General features: G+C 38.8%; 1 protein-coding gene across 7 annotated transcripts in view; it reads left to right on the forward strand.

The window, feature by feature from the left end:
• The window catches only part of TJP1 (tight junction protein 1), a 245,780-nt gene that overhangs the window by 212,960 nt on the left and 6,119 nt on the right, over positions 1-26,701 (forward strand). For 4 of the 7 annotated variants that reach the window (XM_060617843.3, XM_060617844.3, XM_060617845.3 and 1 more), the window contains 14 exons: positions 1,484-1,592; positions 2,570-2,789; positions 3,289-3,473; positions 3,573-3,668; positions 7,299-7,381; positions 7,930-8,140; positions 8,677-8,777; positions 12,220-12,570; positions 12,903-13,142; positions 13,791-14,663; positions 14,818-14,915; positions 17,006-17,233; positions 22,199-22,359; positions 24,799-25,276. In XM_060617843.3, coding sequence (XP_060473826.2) covers positions 1,484-1,592; positions 2,570-2,789; positions 3,289-3,473; positions 3,573-3,668; positions 7,299-7,381; positions 7,930-8,140; positions 8,677-8,777; positions 12,220-12,570; positions 12,903-13,142; positions 13,791-14,663; positions 14,818-14,915; positions 17,006-17,233; positions 22,199-22,359; positions 24,799-25,276 — 3,434 coding nt within the window. The remainder of the gene's footprint in view (positions 1-1,483; positions 1,593-2,569; positions 2,790-3,288; positions 3,474-3,572; positions 3,669-7,298; positions 7,382-7,929; positions 8,141-8,676; positions 8,778-12,219; positions 12,571-12,902; positions 13,143-13,790; positions 14,664-14,817; positions 14,916-17,005; positions 17,234-22,198; positions 22,360-24,798; positions 25,277-26,701) is intronic. The other 3 variants (XM_060617847.3, XM_060617849.3, XM_060617846.3) reach the window with 2 other exon arrangements.

The following is a 26,701-nucleotide window of genomic DNA, read 5'->3' on the forward strand; positions in this document are numbered from 1 at the left end:
TTATAGTTTGGCTTCTACCTTAACCACTGCTGAATCTGAATTTTCATAAGCCATCGTTGACCTAATGGCATCATCAGTTCTCATTTTCCTTTTTTTCTTAGCAGTGTTTTGACTGTCTTAAGTGCTTTCATGAAGTGCTTTCTTCCTTGGATTCCATAACATTGCCATTCTGATACTCCTTTAATCTTTTAAATTCTTTTCCCAACCATCTTTAATGGTTCTTCTAAAACTTGGGGAATATAAGCAGCTCTGTGCTTCTTTCTTGCTACTACGCAGTCTCCATCTTGGGTTTGATGACTCATGTCAGCAGCCCGCTCTCGGAATCTTCACTTTGAGCTCTTGCCTGAGTTTCCTCACACTGGGCCAGCTGCCCATGGCCATTTTCCTCCTCTACTTTGTCTTCCTTTCCCTCCAAACTTAGCATAAAATCAAGGTATGATCTTTGACTTACTGGTTTCCATCTCACAGTGAACTTTGATTCTTCCTGGCGATATTTACATTGTGCTCAGACACATCGTGGATGATAATGTTCACTGTATTAAAGAAATTAAACAGACCTATCTCTTATCTACCACATATCCTATTTGAAATAATCAGGGCATACGTACATCATTTTATTTTATTTTATGTTATTTTATTTTTTAAAAGCTCTTTCTTAATTTTATTTTTTAAGTAAGCTCTGTCCCCAGCATGGTGCTTGAGCTTACAACGCTGAGATCAGGAGTCACGTTGCTCTACCAACAGAGCCAGCCAGGCACCCCTACGTACATCATTTTTAATTTATTTCCTAAGAGTTTGCTCTTGTTTTGTATCATAAAAGTAGCGCATGTTAATATTTTTTAATCTGGAAAATTTTCAAAAGGTAAAAAGGAGAAAATCTATCTGTAATCCTTCATGCACTTAGTAACATCATTTTGATATGTGTCCTTTGGTTCTTAAGAGCTTCAAGTATAAGTAAATATTGACTTGGCAAACCTTGACTTACATCATACAAAAACTCTTACAGAGATGTCACAATGTATACACTTATTTTTTTTTTTTTTACCTCATTTCCTTCTGATTTCTTTTTCAGAGACTATTAAAAAGTAGGATTCTATTATACATTCACAGAATTTTAAAAAATCTTTTTTTATTGAGGTATATTGGTATACAACATTATAACTTAGAAAAATTTAAAGCCAGAGAGTTGTCTTTTTTGGTCTAAATTGGTTAGATTTTGCAGTAGATGATCTTTAATGTCAGCATGCATTGTGGCTTTTCTTTAAATGAATTTACACCTTCACTCAATTTACTTGGTTTCTACTTATTTTAAAGTAAAGTATATTAATTTCTTCCAAAGGAAAATCATTTTTTCCCTCTTAAAGATGTGATATTTTCAAATTAGCTGAAGTCTGAAAGCACTAGAACAAGTTCTCTATGTAGAGAAGTATTTTCATAATTTTAAAATATGACCAAGAGTAATTTATGAAATACATTTTAACAGGTAAACAATGTAGATTTCACAAACATCATAAGAGAAGAAGCCGTTCTTTTCCTGCTTGACCTCCCTAAAGGAGAAGAAGTGACCATACTGGCTCAGAAGAAGAAAGATGGTGAGATACTGCCTGAAAATGGAGAAAATCTGTAGAATTTTGAGAAATTAAATAGGGACTTGAATTTCCATTTTTTAATAAATGACTCAGAGTTGAGTGATAAATGAATTTGTTAATGTCAGAGGGAGTTTAAATCACTTAGGGGCACATAGTGTTACATTATGCTTATTTGAAAGTGTGATAATACCACCAGCCTTTCTGGCATTCTAATTTAGATAGAATGCTGTCCAGACCTTCACATGGCATAGAAAAATCCTGGTTTTTATTAGCCATCAGAACCATGCAGAAGCATATGGTTAGCTTCCAAAGTTTTTACTGATGTTTTCTAAGCAATACATTTTTGTTAGCATTAATTAAAGACAATGGCTAATTGTCTTTGATTAAGCAAATACACTTTTCACTTAAAACAGGATTTCTCCACCTCAGCACTGCTGTCACTTTGGGTCAAATAATTGTTTTTGTGGGAGCTGACCCATTCATTGTAGTATGTTTAGAAATGTCCCTGGCTTCTATCCACTAGATGCCAGTTGCACACATACCAAATCAAAAATGTCTCCAGATATTGCCAAATATCCCCTGGGGGAGCAGAGTTACCATTATTTGAGAACCATTTATTTAGAAAATGGGAATATCTGTAATAATTTGCAGCAAAATTAAGTTAGATGACTTAAATAGAGAGCACATGTGTGGTTTTGGACAAGTTGCTTGATCTTGCATTACTCAGGCAAGAGCTCGAGTTTCTGCATTACTTTCCTTATCAGCAAAATGGAGATGCTAACCTAAGCATTCCTGTTTCATGAGGTCATGGTGATATACATGAACTAGAATACTTAATACAGCACCTCATAGTAAGAATTCAACATATGTTGAGGGCTATTTTTATTATTATTACCAATAGCATCTTCACATAATCTGTTCTTTTCAGATTAATTTATCTCACTAGCTATTGATACTGTTTTTGTTTTGATTCCTTTTAGTTTATCGTCGCATCGTTGAATCAGATGTAGGAGATTCTTTCTATATTAGAACCCATTTTGAATATGAAAAGGAGTCTCCCTATGGACTTAGTTTTAACAAAGGAGAGGTGTTCCGTGTTGTGGATACCTTGTACAATGGAAAACTAGGCTCTTGGCTTGCTATTCGAATTGGCAAAAATCATAAAGAAGTAGAACGAGGCATCATCCCCAATAAGAACAGGTATGAATATTTGGATACTTCTCATAGAACAAGTTAAGTAAATGATGATGGAAGACTTTAATCCCACTGGGAAATTTTGGCAATGTAAAGAGTTAGTTTTCATTGTATTTACTGTGTCTATGATTGACTTAGTTGTACAGACTCCTTTATTTTAGTTTAAGCATTGAGATTTATTTTTTATTTTTATTTTTTCAATATATGAAATTTATTGTCAAATCGGTTTCCATACAACACCCAGTGCTCATCCCAAAAGGTGCCCTCCTCAATACCCATACTCAATACTCAATACCCTCAATACCCTCAATGCCCTCCTCAATACCAATACCTCAATACCCACCCCCCCCCCCACCCCCCATAAGCATTGAGATTTAAACTGCATGTGAAGAGAATTCTATCCAGTATTTTGACATTTTATCTATGAGTCTTTTTGTTTTGTTTTGTTTTTAAATATATTTATTTGTCTACCTGTCCTCTGTCTATTCTATCTTTTTTTATCTAGGGCTGAGCAGTTAGCCAGTGTACAATACACACTTCCAAAAACAGCAGGAGGAGACCGTGCTGACTTTTGGAGATTCCGGGGTCTTCGCAGCTCCAAGAGAAATCTTCGAAAGAGTAGAGAGGATTTGTCAGCTCAGCCAGTTCAAACAAAGTTTCCAGCCTATGAAAGAGTTGTTCTTCGAGAAGGTTATTTTCTGTAGACTAACCTTAATACCCTTTAATGTCAATATGCTAAAGAAAGAAAAAGTATAAACTATGTTGTTTTTTCTTTGACTTTCTCTCCAGCTGGATTTCTGAGACCTGTAACTATCTTTGGACCCATAGCTGATGTTGCCAGAGAAAAGCTGGCAAGGGAAGAACCAGATATTTATCAGATTGCAAGTAAGTAGCCTTAAGACTGACTTAAGATCAGGGCGCCTGGGTGGCTCAGTTGGTTGAGCGTCCAACTTCGGCTCAGGTCATGATCTCATGGTCTATGAGTTCGAGCCCCGCATCGGGCTCTGTGCTGACAGCTCAGAGCCTGGAGCCTGCTTAGGATTCTGTGTCTCCCTCTCTCTCTGCCCCTCCCCTGCTCATGCTCTGTCTCTCTCTCTCTGTCAAAAATAAATAAACATTAAAAAAAAAAAAAAAGACTGAAGATGAGGTTGAGGGTGTTACTTAATTAGTTATTTCTCTAAAGGGTGTATCTGATCCATTCACTTAATAGAAATAAAACTTTCTGGAAGTGAAAATTTGCAGTTTACCTCATTTATTTAATTTGAAGGGAAACTTGAGTGATTGTGTTCATGTTATACCAATTCCCTTTAATAATAAAAAGAATCACCATTTATGAAGCCCTGGCTTTCATATGAAAATTGCACACAATCTTGTTTAATAAATCCTGACAGTATTACAATGGGGTGTCAGTATCCATTTACCAGCATTATCCATGCTGAAGTCAAGTAACTTGAGCGTTAGAGTGGTAGGGACCATCACAACCTGTTTACTCCAAACTTTCCTGATGACACCCAGCTGATGAGTCACAAAACTCAACTTTGAACCCAACCTTTCCTGGCTTTAATCCAGTGCTTTCAGTCATTGAGCTAATAGAAACACTCAAGTATATAAAAAGGGTAATGAAAGCATGATTCAAGTGATCAGTTATTATTGTAGGCATTTATAGTAAGTTAGTGTTAAATATAAATATTGAAGATGTAGTGCTTTAAATGCCTTGCAGAGTTTGCTTGCAGATTTCTTTTATTAGTTCATTAGTTTAGCTATGGTGGTATTTAAACATACAGACTTAGTTATGACCACTGTAGCTTGCTCTAAACTATATGTAAACACTTGAAACTGGTTTTTTTCCCCTAATTATAAAAATATCATTTTCTATTTGGAAAGGTTAGAGAATTAGTTTTGACATACATCATAATCATCCTAAATTTTATCCTGTCATATTTTATTCCACCCTATCACCCTTTGTAAGCAGACTTTTGTGGAGTTTTATTTATTGTTTTCTTTCTTAATAGATAATACCATATTTTTTTATTATCCATTCTGCAACCAAAATTTGGTTGAACAGCCTTCTGTTGTTTACATAATTTTTTCAGTGTTATATTTTACTGTTATAAAGGATACAGAAATCTGTCCATATTTTTATTTGCCTGTTTATGCTCTGCCTTCTTTCCTAAAGGATTTAAATACTCAAGAATATAGCTTTTTCCATATTTATGGTAATTTTCTTAGAATTTTCAAAGACAGGAAGGAGTGAACCATAGGATATGAACATTTTCTGGCTACTGCTGTTTATAATCCTATTGCCTTCCAGAGGTTTGTGCCATTGTTTTTGTTGTTTCTACCTACTATATGAGATCTGCGTTAATATTTTTAACTTCGTAAGTGCTAATTTAAAGGATCAGAGCATTGCCTTATTATATTGCTTTTCACTTGGTTTTTGGTAAAGTTGAATGAGGATATTTTATGAAACTAAGATTTGCAGACACATAATAATAAAATTTGAGCAAGTAAGAAAATGTTTATTTCTGATTCCCCAGTTTGTTTTTTTCAGAAGAGGTTTTTTTGGGTCATTATTATAGGTAACATTTAACATAAAGAATTTAGTGGTGGGGCACCTGGGTGGTTTAGTTGGTTAAGCATCCTGCTTTAGCTCAGGTCATGATCTCCTGGTTTGTGAGTTCAAGCCTTGCTTCTGGAGAGCTCAAGCTCCACTCTGGGCTCCGCACTTTCCCTCTCTCTGCACCTTGTGGGATTCTCTCTGCCCCTTGCTCACTGGCACACGGGTGCTTTCTCTCTCTCTCTCTGTCTCTCTCTCTCTCTCTCTCTCAAATAAATAAGTAAGTAGATAAATACAATTTTTTAAAAAAGAAAAAAAGTTAGTGGTAACCCCACCCATAACCAAACCTTGGGTTTTTTAAATTTAGGAAAAGTGTGAAGACTTATAAAGCCCTACCTTAGGGAGCAATTGATTGATTTAATTGGGTTTACTCTACACTATAGCCAGACTCTTATAAAAGAGATTCAAATAGCTTAGTTAGTGTCCTCTCTGAATCTAATGAAGGTCTTTTGAGTTAAGGAATTAGTAGCTTTTCTCCAACCAAAACTCCCAGTTGATCTCTCTCTCTAATTCTCTGTTCACCAGGTTTGAAATTCTGCTCTCTTTGCCCATGGAGCTTTTACCTTATGATAGTCTCATTCTCTAGAGTCATTCCCCCTATCCTTCATTGTGACCTTTGTCCTTCCAAATCTCTTGATTTTTGTCTGATCTGAAACACCAGAGTTCCTTTTTGTCTTTGAAGCTTTCCATGTGACCAGAGTCACAAACATTGCTGTACCTTTTTAGGGAAGAACTTCATATAAATTGGACCTCTGAGATAATTTGGTTAGTAACCATCTCAAGCTGCACTTGACATACTGTACATGAGTAGAGAGAGATAGGTTACTAGTATGAAACCATAGGCTGTCTCACAGTTAGAAATCAACTGCTCCTGGGTTCCCCTTCTACTATTACAGAAAAGATCTCTAACCCAGAAGTCTCCAACCAGTCTGCTATATAGCATTGTTGCTGATGGATCTGCCCAGGTATTGATTTTGTCAGTCCCCCTTGGCTAGATGGAGCTCTACCCAGGAGAGGCCTCCTCAGTTTATCTCTGTTGGCCATACAAATAGTGCCATTTTCTCTGCATGTCACAGTGTGTAAAACATTTGGAAATAGTGCCATGTCAAGCCATATTAAAGCACAAGGCAAAAGAAAAAATGTGGGTCCATACATACATGTTTTTACATCTTTTTCAATGACTGTTTTTTCCCAGGACATTGAAGTAGTTAGAAAAATTTTGGAAAACATGAAAAATATGTGTATTAAAACTCATATTATTTCAAGTTTAAATATTTTATTTGTATCAAACACAGAATTTATAATTTTCTTTTCCTGGCTTTAATGGAAGCAAGCTCATCAATATTTTTAGATTGCATTTTAAAATCATATTTTCAATGGGAAGAATTGCCATATTTGGTCATTTCTCTTGACCAAGTGACAGTCTTAGATATTTACTCATGTTTCACTTAACTGGTTCTATTTAAAATTTTGGTATGCTGTTTATTGTGGGTTACTAATTTTGATATTTTGAACATATTGCAGCAAAATATTACTTGATTGCAGAGTTTTTGTAGTACCCCTTAAATATTGCTCCTGAGGCAAGTGCCTCACTTACCTATCCCGGAATTGTTGGGAAGCATTAATCTTAACCGAGTGGTGCTCAGCCAGGGGCAGTTCTGATCTATTGTGGATATTGGCCACTCCTGGATACATTTTTATTGGTCCCAGTGTGGACCGGAGGCATATAGCAGGGGAGGCCAGAAATGCTGCTGAACTGGCCATGGTGCACAGGGCAGCCCCTATAACTAAGTATTGCAGAGCCCAACATGTCATTAGCACCCAGTAGTTGAGTTGAGAAACTCTGGTCTAACCAATAGAAATTTGATGTTTTGTTTTTGTCCTGACGCCATGAATAGAAAGTGAACCACGAGATGCTGGGACTGACCAACGTAGCTCTGGCATTATTCGCCTTCATACGATAAAGCAAATAATAGATCAGGTAAGTTCTTAAAAATTGCCCTATTTCATTATTAACTGTGAATGTTGTGTTTTGAGTGGGATGAAGTTTAGTTAATTTGGAAGTAGAAATTCTTTTCTAAGATTATTACTGATATACTATAAAAAAATTAAACCTCTACTGAAAGGCATTCCAGTAACCACTTTCAAAGAAAGTACATTACATGCATCAAAAGATATTTATATGCATAAGGAATATGTTGTTACTCGACAGGGTCATGTTAGGAACATTAAATTCTTGTACTTTTTTCACTTTACTGAACATAGATAATGCTGTCAAGTTGTAAGTATTGGGGCTGTCGTAAAGTGAGCTGGTTAAGAAGTTTTTTTAAAAAAATTTGGGCTAGAATTTGTATTGAACTAAGTTCTGATTACAGATTTTTCTAACATATACTCTGGAGACATTTTGGAGCCCAGTTAAAGGTCTATTACCATTGGAATGTAATCTAGGCTGTGACTTTTTTTGAAGGTGATGATTCTTAATTAACTGTGGCTTGTGTCCTTATTTGTTTTTTTGCTTTGCGTCTCCAGGACAAACATGCTTTATTAGATGTAACCCCAAATGCAGTTGATCGTCTGAATTACGCCCAGTGGTATCCAATTGTAGTATTCCTTAACCCTGATTCTAAGCAAGGTGTGAAAACTATGAGGATGAGGTTATGTCCAGAATCTCGGAAAAGTGCCAGGAAATTATATGAACGGTCTCATAAACTTCGTAAAAATAATCACCATCTTTTTACAAGTGAGTATATTAAAGGCCTTCATTTAGTTTAAAATGTCTAGGCAACAATATGTAGGCAAAAATGTTGTGTTGTTTAGATGCCAAAAGCTATATAACTTTGCCTTGGAAAGCTTCCTGTTAGTATTAACGGCTGCTGTTTGGTTGAAAGAAAATGTACAGGGCCGCCTTGTTGGCTCAGTTGGTTAAGCATGAGACTTCAGCTCAGGTCACGATCTCACCGTGCATGAGTCTGAGCCCCACGTTGAGCTCTGTGCTGACAGCTCCACGCCTGGAGCCTGGTTTGAATTCTGTGTCTCCCTCTCTCTCTGCCCCTCCTCCTCTCACCCTCTGTTTCTCTCTGTCTCTCAAAAAGAAATAAATGTTAAAAAAAATTTTTTTTTTAAATGTGTAGCACCAAAACAAATTTCAAAGATGTGTCCTCAAATACTGTATTTCAAATAATTAAGAAATGATGATTGAGCTCTAAGCAGATTTGAATGAATTCTGGCTTTTGACGGTATTCTAATCTTTAAACAATGTTGTTAATTTATTTTCAGCTACAATTAACTTAAATTCAATGAATGATGGTTGGTATGGTGCATTGAAAGAAGCCATTCAGCAACAGCAAAACCAGTTGGTATGGGTTTCTGAAGGAAAGGTAAGAAATTTCCTGTTATTTTTGAGCCCTTTCAATAAATGATATAACAAATCAGAAAAGCCTTTGAGTTACCATTGTTTCTAATTAGATCAACATATTAGAATAATTTTGGGAGAGTTTGTTTTTGATAGTAAAAGACTGTTTAAGTTTTTATAAATTGTTTTTGATAGTAAAAGATTCTGAAATTTCCCTACCTATTGAATTACCACTTCAGTGGTGTCATCTCAGAGAGTTCTTAAATGATAACTAAAAGAGTAAGTTTGAGTTCTGGCTCTGCTCCTGTCTGAGGAATGACTTAGAACCTGGCTTCAGTTTCCTTCTCTGGAAATGAGGAGAGTTGGGTGGGTAGGTGAGTGTTGCCCAGAATGTTGTCCTCTGCATACAAGATTTAGGACTTGGTCAGAAAGAAAAAGGCACTGTGAAGGCAAGTAACAGATGAGAAATCTGCAACCACACCCCCTACATGGGGCAGTGGGACCCACCAGCATGGTAAAGGCTTTGAGAAGTCTTAAGTAAAGAACATGTGTTATTTTGTTTACCTAGGGATTTTTTTTTTCATTTAGTGGCTGTTAATATTGTTTTAACATATTAGGAAATGTTGGACAAAGCAATTCATCATTTTTAGATTCAAATTTTGATTTTATATACATCCAAATGGCCAGCTCTGTTTTTTTTTATTATTTTTTTAAGTTTTATTTCGAGAGAGTGCATGAGCAGGGGAGGGGCAGAGAGAAAGAGAATCCCAAGCAGGCTCTGCAATGTCAGTGCAGAGCCCGGATGTGCGGTTCGAACTCTCTAACCGTGAGGTCATGATCTGAGTCAAAATCAGGAGTCGGACACTTAACCAACTGAGCCACCTAGGCACCCTGCAGATGGCCAGCTTTAAAATAGCTACTATCTATTGTCAGTCTCTCTGGTTTTATAGCAGTCTTCGATGGGAAAAAAGTGTTCATTTTGTTTGGCAAGTTAATACAGCTGAAAGAGCCTTTTGTTTTAATATCTTTTACCTTCAGTGTAATATTATTGATGTTTTGGTTACTAGAGAAAATTGAGAATATCTCTGTTGTTTTTTTTGTGTGTGTGTGTTTTATATTTCCTTGTTGGCTTGGTTCTTGTTGTGTTTTGCGCCTGCATGGCCTCTACTTTCCTCTGCCTGGCTATGGCTACAGCTGCTCTGGCAGTGCATGCTGCATGCTTAGGACCACCATGCCCTTTGTCCAGGAAACACAAACCTCTGCAAGAAGAGATGTTACAGTGCTTACATCTAGAGGTAGTGTCTGCTCTGCTATTCCCACCTGTATTCATGTCAGAATCATGGTTTTTCTCATCAGTACCACTTGGGGGATGGACTGTGCATATGAGATCATCAGACCACTTTGAATAACTGATATATCAGCTGGGACACTTGACAGACAAATCCAGGTGGAAAAAACCTACTGCACCACTTTATAAAAACACACTATTACTAATTTTCTCTCATGTGGCATTTGATACAAAGGATCGCAGTCCCTGTCATACTAATCTGCAAAAACACAATTCTTTCAGCAGCCTTTGTCCACTCGAGTGGTTAATAGCTTGCATTGGTGATTCTCAAAATGAAGTTAGTTTATAAATACACAGAATGTGCTCTCTACCTATCTGAGGGATTTTCTTTATCCACAAATCTTAATATTGTGTAAATTTCTTTTTGTGGTATTATTGTGTGCTTCCTGTCTTGCTTGGGTTTTAAAATGCAGGTCTCACTCCCCCCAACTTTTTATGTGAGGAAAAATAGATCATTTGTTACTAGGATAGATGGATACATTTTGTAAATCATAAAAGGTTGTTATAATTTAAATGAAGCTTGCTAGATCTCCTGCCCCTTCTATTCAAGTATATTTTATCATAATAAACAAATTCTTAAACTAAAACCACATCATTTCACATTGACTTTCCTGAGTGTACTACTTTGGTCTAATTGCTAGGAAGAGATCTTTTTTGCAAGATCTGACATGGTCTTGTGTGTTCCCTACTAAACCAAGAAAAGTCATCCTGAGGCTTTCTTAACATATAGGCATATGTCATTTCTTGGTTCAGAGCCACCCATGGTTCTTGCTCACTAGTACATTTCACAGCACTGAAAGCGAGGTGGATTGGTGAGTTCCAAGTTAATTCTTCCCCAAGAACTTAAATATTTCCCTGGCTGGCTGATGGGTTAGAGTCTTACAGAACCCTGGTGAGTTAAAGGTTAGAATAGATAGCAAAATGGCTTCTCTTCTGTAGCAGCCATTAGGGAGTTTAGACACCGTTGAGATTTCTGTGGGGGAGAGTCTGCTCTAACATAGAGAGAGCCCTGGGATTCTCACTCCCTGAGCCCAGCAGGTACTTTGTTGAAAACGAGAGCCCCTAGGAGGCCTGACATACCCTAGTCTTTCTTATCAGGAAGGCAGTACTCAGGCTCAGGCTCATAAGAGAGCCAGGCATAGGACTGTGTGGAAAGTCCCATTCAGGCAGCTCAGGCCTTATGTTTCTCCTTCAGTCTGTGCTACAATTGAAGGAGGATTGTCTGAATTCTGGATTCCAGATCATTCAGCTCTCTTGCCTAACTGGGCACAATGTCCAGGCAAGCTCTTCAGGGACTGTTCTAATTAATCCAGGTACTAATTTCAAACTAGTATCTAATGGCAGCCTGTTGATGAAACTCTTTAGATTCCTTTCCCTCAGGTACTTCTCATTATCTTTCTAGTCTACTCAGAAGGTAAAGTAGACTAATAAAAACCAACTCAGTTCTTAACTACTTATCAAAGAGAAACATAATTGCATTTCTCCCTCAGCATCCATTGGACACTACATCTATGAAAAAAAATGAAAACAACAATTCTTAATTTAATGAGGCAACCGGCACTTAGGCGATTCTTTCCCATTTTGTTTTATAAAAACTTAAAGGGCCAAATACCAACTTTTTAAACAAGTTGTTTTCTCTGTGTATATATATGTAAGCTCTTACTCACCTTGAACTGTGGCATTTATTTTCATAGTTACTCTTACATGCGCTGTTCTGTCAGTGTGTCCTTGTTTCTGTCAGCTTGGTTTGGTAGCATTCTCCCTCTTCCCCTGGCTTTGGGGCAGTAAAGTAGGGACCGATTAGGTTGATTAGGTTTTATAACCCTGAGTGGTGTCAGAGTTTCTTCATGGACTCCTGGGGCTGAGCCTCGGAGTCCAGCTTTGTCCTGGCTGGCCAGCCAGCCTTTCATTCTTCCAAGCCCCTTCAGATCTCAAAGGATGTTCTGTGTGTCTGCATGTGTGCTTGTACAATCTTCTTGACCTTTCCTTGCCAGAAGTTTCAAGAAATAGATGTGATTTCTCCAAAGAAAAATGCCCTTTTCAATCTCCCTTGTAAAATAAAGGCCATCTCTTAAAGAACTACTGAATAAAATTTTCGATTTACTTTTATTTGACCCAGGCGGATGGTGCTACAAGTGATGACCTTGATTTGCATGATGATCGTCTGTCCTACCTGTCAGCCCCAGGTAGTGAATACTCAATGTATAGCACGGACAGTAGACACACTTCTGACTATGAAGACACAGATACAGAAGGCGGGGCCTACACTGATCAAGAACTAGATGAAACTCTTAATGATGAGGTTGGGACTCCACCGGAGTCTGCCATTACACGGTCCTCTGAGCCTGTAAGAGAGGACTCCTCTGGAATGCATCATGAAAACCAAACATATCCTCCTTATTCACCACAAGCGCAGCCACAACCAATTCATAGAATAGACTCCCCTGGATTTAAAACAGCCTCTCAACAGGTAAGCAGCAAGCATTCAACGTTTTGTAGTTAGAAGTGAATTATTAAATTTTAGAATGTGGTGATTGAGTTGAAGAATATATTTTGTCCTTTCTTCAGATTAAGAATTGATCTTTAATTTCAATTTGACAATACCAAGGACTTAATTCTAAGCTTTGTGTGTTTGTCTTACACAGCAGTATACTGAAGTTCTTTTAAAAAATTGAGGACATGAGGTCATAGTTTTGTTATTCAGCACACTTAAAATGTATGTCTACCAACCCCTATAAATGGAAGTGGGAAGTTAGAAGTAAACAGAAACACTATATTTAAAATATTTTAAACACTTCACAGAAAGCAGAAGCCTCATCTCCAGTCCCTTACCTTTCGCCTGAAACAACCCCAGCATCATCAACCTCTGCCGTTAATCATAATGTAACTTTAACTAATGTAAGACTGGAGGGGCCCACCCCAGCTCCTTCCACATCTTACTCACCACAAGCTGATTCTTTAAGAACACCAAGTACTGAGGCAGCTCACATAATGCTAAGAGATCAAGAGCCGTCATTGTCGTCGCATGTAGATCCAGCAAAGGTACCTGTGCCGCAGTGTTGCCCTCATTTGTTGCTCTCCATCAGTCTAGCACACGATCATTTTTGCTTTGCCCTTTAAGTGTTCCTTTTGCTTTTTTTCCTGTGGGCTTACACACCATGGTGCTTTCCAATCAATATGGATCATTTCAGTTTTGTAGTGTGCATGGCTTCTGGTGGTATACTACTGATAATGTGGAGATAGGCCTTTTAATTGGGATTTGTGCTAATGTTTTTATTACTTTTATTTTTTGGTTTTCAGTACCCTCCAGGGTTCCTTGTAGTATGTAGCTGTGACCCATCATGAACATTTTGTGTTTTATGAATTATGGTGTCCATACTTTTCTTTATGATTTTTATTTACTCTGTCCAAATCAAATGGAATCAGTAGTTCAGTGTATTAATTTTCTACTAAATTTAGTAATTATCTTTAGCTCACTTTCATTTAGAACATGCTAAAACATAAAAGCCCTATACCTGCATTATAAATTTTGAGCTTTCACTTAAACTAGCTTTCTCACTAATCTCTTTCTGTCTTGATAATAAATGGTGGAACATACCATTTTCACATACTAAATTATATTTTTGTGTATTAAAGTAGACTAGAATTGAAAACCAGCCGTTGTACTTACACATGAATTTTTTTATACAGGTGTATAGAAAAGATCCCTATCCTGAGGAAATGATGAGACAGAATCATGTTTTAAAACAGCCACCTGTTGGTCACCCAGGGCAGAGGCCAGACAAAGAGCCTAATCTGAGCTATGAATCCCAACCCCCATATGTAGAGAAACAAGCCAGTAGAGACCTTGAACAGCCCGTGTACAGATACGACTCCTCTGGCTACCCAGACCAGTTTTCTCGAAACTATGACCATCGTCTACGCTATGAAGAGCGCATTCCCACATATGAAGAGCAGTGGTCGTATTATGATGACAAACAGCCCTACCAGCCTCGGCCTTCTTTTGATAATCAGCATCCTCGGGACCTTGACTCCAGACAGCATCCTGAAGAGTCCTCAGAACGAGGGTATTACCCACGTTTTGAAGAGCCAGCCCCTCTACCCTATGACAGCAGACCACGTTATGACCAACCACCTAGAACCTCCACCCTACGACATGAAGAGCAGCCAACTCCTGGATATGACATACATAACAGATACAGACCAGAAGCACAGTCCTATTCTTCAGCAGGCCCGAAGGCATCTGAACCCAAGCAGTATTTTGACCAATACCCACGAAGTTATGAGCAAGTACCATCACAAGGATTTACCTCTAAAGCAGGCCACTATGAGCCTCTCCATGGTGCTGCAGTCATCCCTCCTCTAGTACCCACATCTCAACATAAGCCAGAAGTTCTGCCTTCAAATACCAAACCACTGCCTCCACCCCCATCTCTGACTGAAGAGGAAGAAGATCCAGCAATGAAACCCCAGTCTGTGCTCACTAGAGTTAAAATGTTTGAAAACAAAAGATCTGCATCGATGGAGAACAAGAAGGATGAAAACCACACTGCTGGTTTTAAGGTAAGCATGTGACCATGCTTTTCCTGCCTTGGACACGTGGGCACATTCAGTGAAGGAGCACTTCAGAGTGCTTCGTGGCTCTTCCTCTCCTGCTTAAATGAAACCTGTTGTGTAACTATCTGTTCCTGGGGCATGTTTGTCTTCTTTTTTGCAGCCTCCAGAGGTAGCATCTAAACCTCCAGGTGCTGCCATCATTGGTCCTAAAGCCACTCCTCAGAATCAATTCAGTGAACATGACAAAACACTGTACAGGTGGGTACACTTGGTGGTGTTTGTGGTATGGAACTGACCAAGAATCTGACCCAGTTAATAAGCAAGCCATTTACTGTGTTAGAAGAGGAGAGGAAGGAAAAGGGAGAGGATCTTGATTGTTGTCCTTAAACGAAAACTACTAGCCTTTCTAATTAAGATAGTGGCCCTAGAAAGAAAAATAAAGGTCTTGATAATGCCTTCTGTAACAGATCTTTGTTAGCCTTCAGTAATCAAGTTTTTCAAAGAGATATTCTTCTAGCAAGCAATTAAAATAAAAATTTTAAAGCCCTGCATTTGTATTATGTTTTTTAGTTTTTAAAGTGCTTTCAGACATGTAAACTCTTAGTCTTCGGGGGTAAGGAAACAGAGTTTCACTAAAATAACAAAAATTAATTATTTAGGGAGCATACTCGTATGCCAGTGTGCTAAGCACTTCAGTGCAGTGTGGGTCCTTTCCTCCATTTTAAAGAGAGGCACTGAGGGGGGTGCCTGGGTGGCTCAGTTGGTTAAGCATCCAACTTTAATTCAGGTCATCATCTCATGGTTTGTAGGTTCGAGCCCTGCGTTGGGCTGACAGCTCAGCGCCTGGAGCCTGCTTCAGATTCTATGTCTCCTTCTCTTTTTACCCACCCCCCCTTCTCTCCCTCTCTGTCTCTCAAAGATAAATAAACATTTAAAAAAAATTTTTTTAAGAGAGGCACTACGGCTGAGGGTTTTGAGTAGCTTTTAGGATTTAGTGGAGCCAGGAGAGAAACCTGGCCAGCTGCTCTCTTAACAGTGGCCTCATCATACTGTGAGTAAATGACAGACTGGGTTTGAATAGTTTTTCTGCCCAACTAATGAGTTTTATTTGCTTACATTTGTATTTGTAATAAAGAGAAGCTGCTATCTGACATTACGTTTTCTTTTTAATGATGTCTAGTGCTTTTCATGAAAACGTAAACTGCTGTGGGGTCTTCTTTAGCCAGTATCATTAGCTGTTTTCCATAAAATAAATATGTAATAACTGAAAGCTTAGGCCCTTTTTTGATGTGAAATCTGTTTATTTTTGTTGGAAAGTTTCTAAAATTCACTTAAGCAGAGTGTACATAACAATGTATAGACAGACAGTCCTCAACTTAATAATGGTTTGACTTAGGATTTTTCAACTTTACAAGAGTGTGAAAGCAATATGCATTCAGTAGAAATCATAAAAGACCTTTTCAAAATTTTTAATTTTAATTTTTTTCCCCCCAGGCTAGTGATATATGGTACAGTACTCTCTCCTGATGCCGCTTAGCGACAGCTCCCCGTCAGCCATGTGATCACGGGGGTCAATAGCCAGTACACTTAAAACCACCCTGTATCCTTACAGCCATTCTCTTGTTCACTTTAAGTATAGCATTTAATAAATTACATGAGGTACTCAAACTTAATTATAAAATAGACTTTGTGTTAGATGAGTTTGCCCGACTGTAGGCTCATGTATGTTCTGAACACACTTAAGGCCGGCTAGGCTAAGCTAGGGTGTTTGGTAGATGAGGTGTACTAAATGCATTTTGGACTCCTGGTATTTTAACCTGACAGTGGATTCATCATGATGTAACCCCATCATAAGTTGAGGAAGATCTGTATTAATTTGCTTAATAACTTACTTTCTTCCCCACTGCTTCCTGTGCCTTGTAGAACTTTGGACTATATAGAGCTGTTTCCTTCTATGAGAATCCTTTATTGATCCTGGATTAAAGTTCTTAAATTCTCTCAGTTATTAATTGTTGCTAACATAGATGTATATACTTTGAGAAGTTCTCCACTGTCTTAGTTAATGCTTCCTATTCTCTAATTAACTGCTTCTAACCTGCTGTGAGGCTCTGACCAAATAATTATGAAGCTTATTAGGTTATGTCAAAGGACTCATGAGCCAGAAGAGGGCTGCCTTCTGAGTGTAAATGTATGAAGACATGGGATTTGGAATGTCCATTTTGACTGTTGGATTGTTCAGCTAGATGCTGAATAATCATAGCAGTAAAAGGTCAAGATAACATATTTGTGTATTCCATTTTCTTCGTAAAATTAACATCTAAAAAGTTCCATTTGTCATTCATTGTCAGGATCCCAGAACCTCAGAAACCTCAAATGAAGCCACCTGAAGATATTGTTCGGTCAAATCATTATGATCCCGAGGAGGATGAAGAATATTATCGAAAGCAACTCTCCTACTTTGACCGAAGAAGTTTTGAAAACAAGCCTTCTACACACATTCCTACTGGCCATCTCTCAGAGCCTGCCAAGCCAGTTCATTCTCAGAATCAACCAAACTTTTCTAGTTACTCTTCAAAGTAAGTTATTTCACCTGAGACTTACTTTTAAAAATAAGAAACATAAAGGTTCAGTTGCCTAAAGTAGAGTAATCATGTGAAGTTCAGTGTATTTGGAAGAAATATAGTTAAGTCCATATTTAATACATGATTTCTGTTGGCTCCAGTGGTTCAGCACTACTCATAGTCTGTAGCTCTAGAATATGTGTGTGTGTCTCTTGTCCTTAAACCCTGATATCTGATACATGAAATTTTTGCATTAGGAAAGTTGTTAAAATCAAAAGGTTTTGAGGTGAAGACCCTGATTTTTAGGTGAATCATAAGTCTCCCCTCTCTCTGTGCAGCATATTTCATGCTGGTTCTTTTCCTTTTCAGTTTTTATTTTTTAAGTATGAAAATAGCAAGGGGGGGGGGTGACATTATTTGAGGGAAGATAATAGTTTGTTGTTTTTTCTTCAAGGTGAGAAAGAGCGTATCTTTTTTTAAATGTGGGAGCTTGAGATGACTTTAAGTATTCTGGTCCAGTTGTACACTTGGAAAAGAAAGGAAAGTTTTAACACATGAGGTGACGTGATGGGCAGGCAGAGCTAGGACCGAACACCCAAGTTTCTCCACTCCCAGTCGTTTTCCCTGTTCTGTGCTCTTCCCTTTTGTTGACTTGTTTATTGGAGGTTTTGTTGATTTGTTTTTCTTTCTTGTGGTTTTGTTGGGGTACAAATCCAACTGAGAGTGAGGTAGAAACTCACATAGGCATAGGTGGGTTTATACTTCAGCAAAACAAACCCATAAGAATGAGAAACAGATGTGGATTTATTACAGGGAATTCATTTACACCGTTGTAGGACCCTGCTAATAAACAAGTTGTGAGTTCACAGGACAGGAAGAGAGAAGATCCAGAGCTGTTTGAGAGTCTCTGAGTTCAGGAAAGACCTAAGTTCTTTTTAAAAGGGTCCATCCAGATAATCTCCCTTTTGATTAACTGAACTCAACTGATTTAGAGGCATTACATCTGTCAGTCCCCCTCACAGCAGCACCTACATTAGTGTTTGAATTAATGATGGGGACTATAGTTTGATCTACCCAAGTTGACCTACCAAGTTCCAAAGCACCCAGATTTTTACTGAATTAGATGCTTGGGATTGTCTGAACTTAACTATCATTTGTCATGTACTGTTGAGTGAAAAATTTTTTAAAAAATACTTTATAACCTCTATTGTTAAAAATCTAATTATAATTATCACTTTTTTCTTAGACATCATTTGAAGTGAAGATTTAAAAGTTTTTTCCCACTGTCCTCTATTTCAGTTTTTGTCTAGAGAAGAAAGCCCTTTATGTGAAATGCAAATGCAAACTTTGGGTGCTGCAGTGGGGGTTCTGTTAAATGCAAACAGTGTCTTATACCAGTATTGTGAGCCTCCCCCAACACAACGCTAGAGAGGTGCCCAGTACATCTGGGGAGGGTGTCCAGACTCCGGTGAGCCTTAGTAGTTTGTAATCATCTTTACTTAAGTCATTAAACACATTCGTTCTTGTTAGAAGCAGGTCCAAGGGTATAGTTTAAGGAGAGAGATTTTATTCATCCTTTTATATACTCAGTAAATAGAATGCAGTCTTAAAAGAACACATTTAGGTCTGAAAAGTAAGTAAGAAGTCTCATCAGAGAATCAACTGACAAGGCATTTTTGGTTTTGGGTTGAGTTTTCTACAAAGAAGACAACGTATTTGTGATGTATAATTTTCATACAGGGTCTAGAATGCTGCCTAGTATTTGGTGGGTGGGGACCCAGCAACACAGGGCATAGTATGCTAGGTGTGTCAGCTGCCCACCTTTTCATTAATGCAGCTCTGGGAGGAATGAGTCTTAACTGGTCAGAGGTTTCTCAAGGGTAGATTGCCTTTGACAGAAACACATAACATCTGTCTTTGTGAATAGGCCCCAGACTCTGAATGTTTGTGTTTCCTGCCATGAGTGTTATGGGAGCCAGAAAGTGTGACTTGAGATGCACATCTTAATACATTTCCTTCCTTTGTGATAGAAATCAAAAACTCTTTGTAGTTGTGCTTCACGTCCCCATGTGGGTATTCGGTGGGTAGAGCTTTGGGAAGGAGAATGAGGAATGAGACATGATGGCTAAGACATAAGGGGTCTCTGTGCCTTGCCCTTCTAATGCTGTTGTACTGTTGTGCCCAGTGAATACGGCTTTAACAATTGGAAAGTCATTTAAAATATACAGCCCTCTTACGGTATTTCAAAACTGCTTTTTGTTACCAGTAGACTGCCTACAGGCCTTCATTTTCTCAAGTATAATATAGAAATAGCAAAGCTCTTTTCTTCTGGATAATAGGTGCTTATGTTCCACTTAAAAACATACCTCCGAGGGGACCTGGCTGGTTCAGTTGGTTAAGTGTCTGACTCTTGATTTCATTCAGGTCATTCATCCCAGCCCCACATTGGTCCCTGAACTGGGTGTGGAGCCTGCTTAAGATTCCCTCTTACTCTGCCCCTCCCTTGCTTGTTCTCTCATGTTCCCCACCCTCCAACAAAAACTCCATACCTGAGAAATGGTGGGAGTTGAGAAGGGAGAATGGTAGCACAGGACAGACGCCCCAGAGAGCAAGTGGATATCACCTGTCTTACAGCTCTGGAGAGCTGGGTTGGAATTGGGGATATTAGGAGATCAGTGGCTCAGACATTGATCTTCAAAACAAGTAAGGAGTTTCCGGGATCCTATGACAGGGCTAGAAGAGCCCTGTGCATGTGTCCCAGCCCAGAAACTGAGCTTCTTCAGGGCAACGAGAGATTTTTTTGTCACTAAAATATCTTGTCTCTCAAAAGTCAACTTACTGTGAGACTTTTAGGTCTCAAAATAAGTGTTAGTAGTTTTCAGCTTTTTAAGAACTTAGTAAGATTAACTAGGTTTCTATGTGCATGTGGCATTCACTGAGAGAGGCTGTGAGATTCAAACATGGAAGCTTTGCAAATAGGCTCCCCCCATCCCAGGACTTACTTTAGGACTGGTAATGGATTCAGGTCTTGCCAGGAAAGAGCACAGGTTAATCATAGTCAGGTTTCAAAGGCATGCATATTTCAGCTTGCCTGTTCATCATCACCCCCACTAGGGATCAGCACAGCTGTTGTGTTGTACGGCTTCCTCCTACATTTTCACTTAGAGGATTTCTTTTGCCCAGCCCTTTTTTTCTTAATGGAGCACTTCATTCTTACTTCTTCAGACTCTGCTGATTATTCTTAGTATTGCTTCTTTATTTAGTCTGTTTCTTTGCTCACCACTAGCAAGTGAAGCCAAAGTGGGCAGAGATGGAAGAGTAATAAAGCTCAAGCACCTTGCTACTCACTAGCAGCACAGTAAAATACGTGGAGGGCCGGGACACCTGAGCAGCTCAGAAGGTTAAGTTTCCAACTCTTGGTTTTGGCTCAGGTCATGATCTCATGGTTAGTAGTGCAGAGCCTGCTTGCAATTCTTTCTCTCCCTCTCTCTGCCCTTCCTGCGTGCATGCATGTGCGCGCGCTCTCTGTCTCTCTCTCTCTCTCAAAATAAATAAACATTTTTAAAATGTATGTGGAAAGTGGGCAGGCAGTACCTAACTATATTAACTGTATTTTGATTTATTGGTGATTTTCCAAACTTAAGTGAGAGCTAGTGATGTTTTCTTTTATAGATCAGATGATTCTGAAATGGTGGATGTGTATTTTTTGGTTGATATTTTAAAATGACATTTGAGTTCCATTTGCTGCAAATGTACTTAGTTAGATTGACCATTTTCTTTCGTTTTTCTATTGCGCTTTTGCTTTGCCATCACCTAGATTTCTTGGCTCTTACCCTAGCTATGACTACTTGAAAAGGACCGTCAAGTGGTAAGACTGGCATTAATGTGAGGCTGTTACATGAGGTGTCCCTCACTGCATCACTGGCATTATGTGCACTTTTAGATTTTAAAGTCATCTTCAAATGTTTAGCCTAAGTGCCTGAAAGCGACAAAACCATGTAGTTTTAAAGCCAATCACTAGAGTAGACTTCCCCAATGAAATTTTCTGTGAAAATACATTCCAAATGTGTGTTTTGTTTGTGCACATAAAACCAGTGCAGCTTTGGCTCTCTGCAAAGGTTTAGATGGCAGTGTTGTAATTATGGGTCTATTTTAAAGATTTCTTTTGTTTGAATTGTACGTGTTACATATTAACAATTGGCCATCTGAAAAATAAGCATACATGGCACAATTTGACTTAAAAGAGCCTTATAAAATCAAGCAGTGTCTGCTACTCTAGCAACTGTTAAACAATTAAAAATGGATCTAGTAAATCAAGGGCAGTTTCAAAGTGAAAGATGTCCAGTGTGTTTAGTGTTACTGGAACACAACCACACCCATTTCATTTACATATTGTCTATGGCTGCTTTGGGGCAGAGTTCGAATAGTTGTGACAGAGACTTTATGGCCCAAAAAGCCAACAACATTTACTGTCCAGCCCTTTACAAAAAATTTGCCAACCTCTGGTCTATAAAAACATTTTTTGTGGTGCTCTGAGTGTGCCAGAAACCAAGGATTTGTACCTTAGATACCAAATCAGAAGTGAATCTAAGGAAGATTTGGGCCAATAAATATTTTTCAAAATATTTGCAAGACTTTCTTAAACCTCCCAACCATTACTACCTTTTTGTAAGCAACACAATTAATATTACAAGTATACCCAAAATTTCATCTGCCTTTGGTTGCCATCTTCTGGATGTTTTACTAATATTCTTTAAGTATCTGTCCTGTCTTTACATTTCTTGTGCTGATGAATGATTGAATTTGTTTGTATATTTTGGTAGAGTTAGCCATTTATACTCATAAGAATAAATTGTGAAATTTCCAGTTTTTTGTTGTTGTTTTTTTTAAACTCAGGGATAATTAGAAGAATGAGAACTTGCTTTTTTGTAAATGTGAATCCATATTCATAAGTTGGCATTGTCTTTGTTTTTTTCATAGGGGAAAGTCTCCTGAAGCTGACACTGTGGATAGATCATTTGGTGAGAAACGTTATGAGCTGATCCAGGCCACTCCCCCTCCTCCTCCATTGCCCTCCCAGTATGCCCAGACCAGCTCCTCTCTCGCCCTCCACACGCATGCCAAGGGGGCACATGGTGAAGGTAGGAAGTTTGGTTTGGAAGTTGGCATTACTGCTGTAATAGAGTAATACTTACAAAATTGTATTCTTGCAGTTTGTAAGCAAAAGTGTTTTTCATTTAAAAATACATACTTGGGAGCCTGAGTGGCTCAGTCAGTTAAGTGTCCAACTGTTGGTTTCAGCTCAGGTCAGGATGTCACAGTTCGTGAGTTCAAGCCCTGCATCAGGCTCTGCACTGACAGCACAGGGCCTGCCTGAGATTCTCTCTCCCTCTCTCCCTGCCCCTCCTCTGCTCTGTCTCTCAAAATAAATAAATTTAAAAACAAATTTTTTTAAAAATACATACTTGAAACATATAGGCTGGGAACAATGAAACTAAGTGTTTTGTTAAAAGTACATCTCCTAAAAAAAAAAAAAAACAGGTACATCTCCTGTTTTTATAACTATAACCATTGTATCAGAAAAGACTTTTAGCTAAATAGATGTTAATCTGTTTTACTATCACAGCTCAATTTTTGGAAGTAGTATTTGTTTGCCGGTATGTCTGAATCTAAATTTTTGATCGGTGTTTTGTAAAAATTACTGTTATATTCCATTTATATCCATGGATATAGGAAAGCCATAAAGTCCCACATAACCTGCAACCCTTAGCACCTCACAGTTATGTGCTGTGGCAAAATCCCAGCAGAGTAGCCAACAGCTCCAGGTGATTCATTTTAACAGCTGTACCCCTGCGTTTTTCCCATCTTCTCTCCTTCATGTCTCCCTGACCAGGAACTATTTTCCTTTACCCATGCCGCCTCTCTTCCGGGGCCATTGGTGTGGCTCCTCTCCTTCATTCCTGCTTGCTTCATCTTTCTCTCTGGCCTCACACAGGTGCAGCTCACTCCTCCGTTGTTCAGAGCACCTGTTGTTCCTGCTGCCTCCTCAAACTGTCCTATGTCTCTTTGCCTTCCATCAAACACTCTGAAAGGGAGACTGTTGCCTTCACCTCCAAATGCCCCTTTTTTGGCCCTTTCAAAAAAAAAAAAAAAGATTGTTTATTTTACCCTAAGAATATACCATGATTTATCCATTCTCCTGTTGGCTTTTTGCTGCTACAGACATTTCTCTGTTATTTACAAGAATCAAATTCTAGGCCAGCTGTAGAGGTGTACTGGTAGATTGATCTTACCCCATGTTTAGGATTTTCTTTCCACACTGTCATGTCTGCAGGTAAAGTTTTAATTCTTTCCGATCCTTAAATGCCTTTTCTTTTTCTTGCCTTCTTGTGCACTGTCAGGGACCTCCGTCAAATGTGTCAGTTTGGAAGTGATGAGAGCAGACATCTCTGCCTTCCCCATCTTGGGGAGAAAGGATTTAATGTTTCACCCTTACGACATTAGCTCTATGTTTTTTATGGCTTGTTATAGCTACTCTTTATTAGGTTTTAGATATTCCTTTCTATTCCCCTCTAGTTTGCTGAAAGTATTAGGTCACATGCTGTTTCTGCATGTAGTAAGATTACCATAACATTTTCCTTCTTTAGTGTATTAATGCAGTAAATTATATTGCTGTGTTCACAAGGAATTTGGGTTTATTTTTTTCCTTTTTATGTAATGTCCCTGTCTGGTTTTACCATCGTTGTTGTGCTAGTTCATAAAAGAGAGCCTAGGACATGTCCCCTGTTTTCTTTCTAAAAGATGTATAGTGTTGGTGTTATTTTTTCTGGAATTATTTCCTAGAATTCAGTTAGTACTTCTTTACCTTGCCACCAGCCATGTGTGGAGATTCCTGTTCCACATCTTTGCCAACTCTTGGCATTACTGAACCGAAGTGTTGACAATCTAATGGGTATGAAGTGTATTTGGGGTTTGTTATGTATTTGCATTTCCCTGGTAGTGAGGTTTTCTGTCTTGTAAGGTAACTGAGCATTCTGGCCTTCACTTCTGTTGTTGCCTCTGCACAGCTTTCCCCATATTCCTATTAGTAGCATCTTTCTGGTGGGTGTATAGGGGTTCTTTATAGGTTTTAGATCCTAATTCTGTACAGTTATGCAAATTGTGCTCCCAGTCTGTGGCTCCTTTTGACTTCATTTAGGTGAGTTCTGTAGTGTTGATTTTTTTTTCTTTTTTTTCCCCTTTTTTTAACATAGCTATACTGTCATTCTGTTTCTAATTTGATACGGACAGTGGGAGAGGGTACTCAGACAACCAGGCTCTGGAGGCCTGGACCCTGAGCAGCATGACCCTGACTCCACAGTCACAAGGTACCCCAGAGTACCACATGTGTCCATGCCCCTCCTGGTCCCTCGATGTCACAGGTAGCCACCAGGGTTCAAGAGTCACTTTCTAATTGTGGGGACCGTGACTTGGGCCTTGACTTCAGCACCGAGACAAGTTAAGATGGGAGAGACATCATAGGGGCTATTAAAACTTCTTTGAGGAAGTTTTTTAAATGCTTATATATGTTTATTTTTCAGGTAATTCGGTGTCATTGGATTTCCAGAATTCTTTAGTGTCTAAACCAGATCCACCTCCGTCTCAGAATAAGCCAGCAACTTTCAGACCACCGAACCGAGAAGATACTGTTCAGTCTACTTTCTATCCCCAGAAAAGTTTCCCGGATAAAGCTCCAGTTAATGGAGCTGAGCAGACTCAGAAAACAGTCACTCCAGCATATAATCGATTCACACCAAAACCATACACAAGTTCTGCTCGGCCATTTGAGCGCAAGTTTGAAAGTCCTAAATTCAACCACAATCTTTTGCCAAGTGAAACTGCACATAAACCTGATGTGTCATCAAAAGCCCCTACTTCACCAAAAACTCTTGTGAAAGCGCACAGTCTGGCACAGCCTCCTGAGTTTGACAGTGGAGTTGAAACTTTCTCCATCCATGCAGATAAGCCCAAATACCAAATGAATAATGTCAGCACTGTGCCTAAAGCTGTTCCTGTGAGGTAAGATTTTTGCCTTTTTCTTGGCTCTGTGATTTGTCTGATGTGAGTTTGGTGTAGTTTATGTGATTTGGGACTTTTAAGAATCATTCTGACATAAACTTTTTTTTTTTTTTTTAATGTTTGCTTATTTTCGAGAGAGAGAGAGAGCACACATGCACAAGTGGGGAGGGGCAGAGAGAGAGGGAGACACAGAATCCAAAGCAGGCTCCAGGCTTTGAGCTATCCGCACAGAGCCTGATGTGGGGCTCGAACTTGTGAACTGTGAGATCATGACCTGAGCCAAAGTCGGATGCTTAACTGACTGAGCCACCCAGGCTCCCCTTAACTTAAACTTTTAAACTGGACAGTTTTGTCCAAAAGGTTGTTGCAATGAATGCTGTTATATGAAAGGTCCTGCAAGAGGTGTAAGAGAACATTAATAAAATAATAAAGCTAACTGATCATGTACAGTCCATAGATACTGTCAATATCCCCATTTTACTAAGAACTGAAGTCAGGTGACACTGCATGTTGCCCAGTCACACAACTAGGGTGAGGGAGCCCGGTTCAGCTGCTCCTGGTCATCTGAATACAGAGCCCGTATTCTGAACCAAGCATAGCATTCCATAACCTCTAACCTTGGCCTGCTTACATTTGGAAAATATCTCAGAAGCCTAAGCACCTGTATTCCCTGTCTACTCTCTGTTCAACAGTGATACTAGAAAATGTAACAACCTCAAAATGGTTGCTCTTTTTATGGTTTTAGTGAGTAATATATTTGAGCAAATGAGACTGGGAAAGCCTCATATACTCCTTTCTCTAGACCTGTTCTGGCCTCACATAAGCTCACCTCAGCCTCCCAAATCCACTTACATTGTCAAGCCACCTGCTGAAACAGAAGCACTTGCAGGCAGAACCCAGGGCCAGGAGGGCCACCTGCCAGCTTCCCAAAAACAGGGATGGTCATGGAAATGTGCTGCCTTCTCCTCTTTGTAAGCTTTTCCTGTAGTGGGGGATGGGGTGCCGCATCAGCATTGTCCCTGCTGCTCTGGTCATGCAGGAATCATCTGTAGCTTTCCCTCCACACATTTACTGTGTCGGTCCATCTTTCTGCTCACTTTTAGGTTGTGACTCAAAATTTTACTCCAAGCAGTCTTGGTAGCCTATGCTTTTGAAGCAGTCTTTGATACCACATCCCCTTGGCCTCTGATATTCTTTGTGTACTAAGTGAATATACTTTTTTTTCATGGGTGCTTGGGGTGTACCCATACCAAAGTATTGTAGAAAGCTTTGACAGCATGGGCCATAAGTGTGCATGCTCAAAATCCTAGGGAGATAGAGAACCTAATTAGTACTCATCAAGTCTGAGATGCCATAAGTTGCAAGATGCAACATTGTCTTATATATCACTAAGAAGAAAAGAAAAGTGCTATCAGTTAAACCATG

This window comes from Panthera onca, chromosome B3 (assembly GCF_046562875.1).
Source record: "Panthera onca isolate mPanOnc1 chromosome B3, mPanOnc1 haplotype 2, whole genome shotgun sequence".
Classification (NCBI taxonomy): Eukaryota; Metazoa; Chordata; class Mammalia; order Carnivora; family Felidae; genus Panthera; species Panthera onca.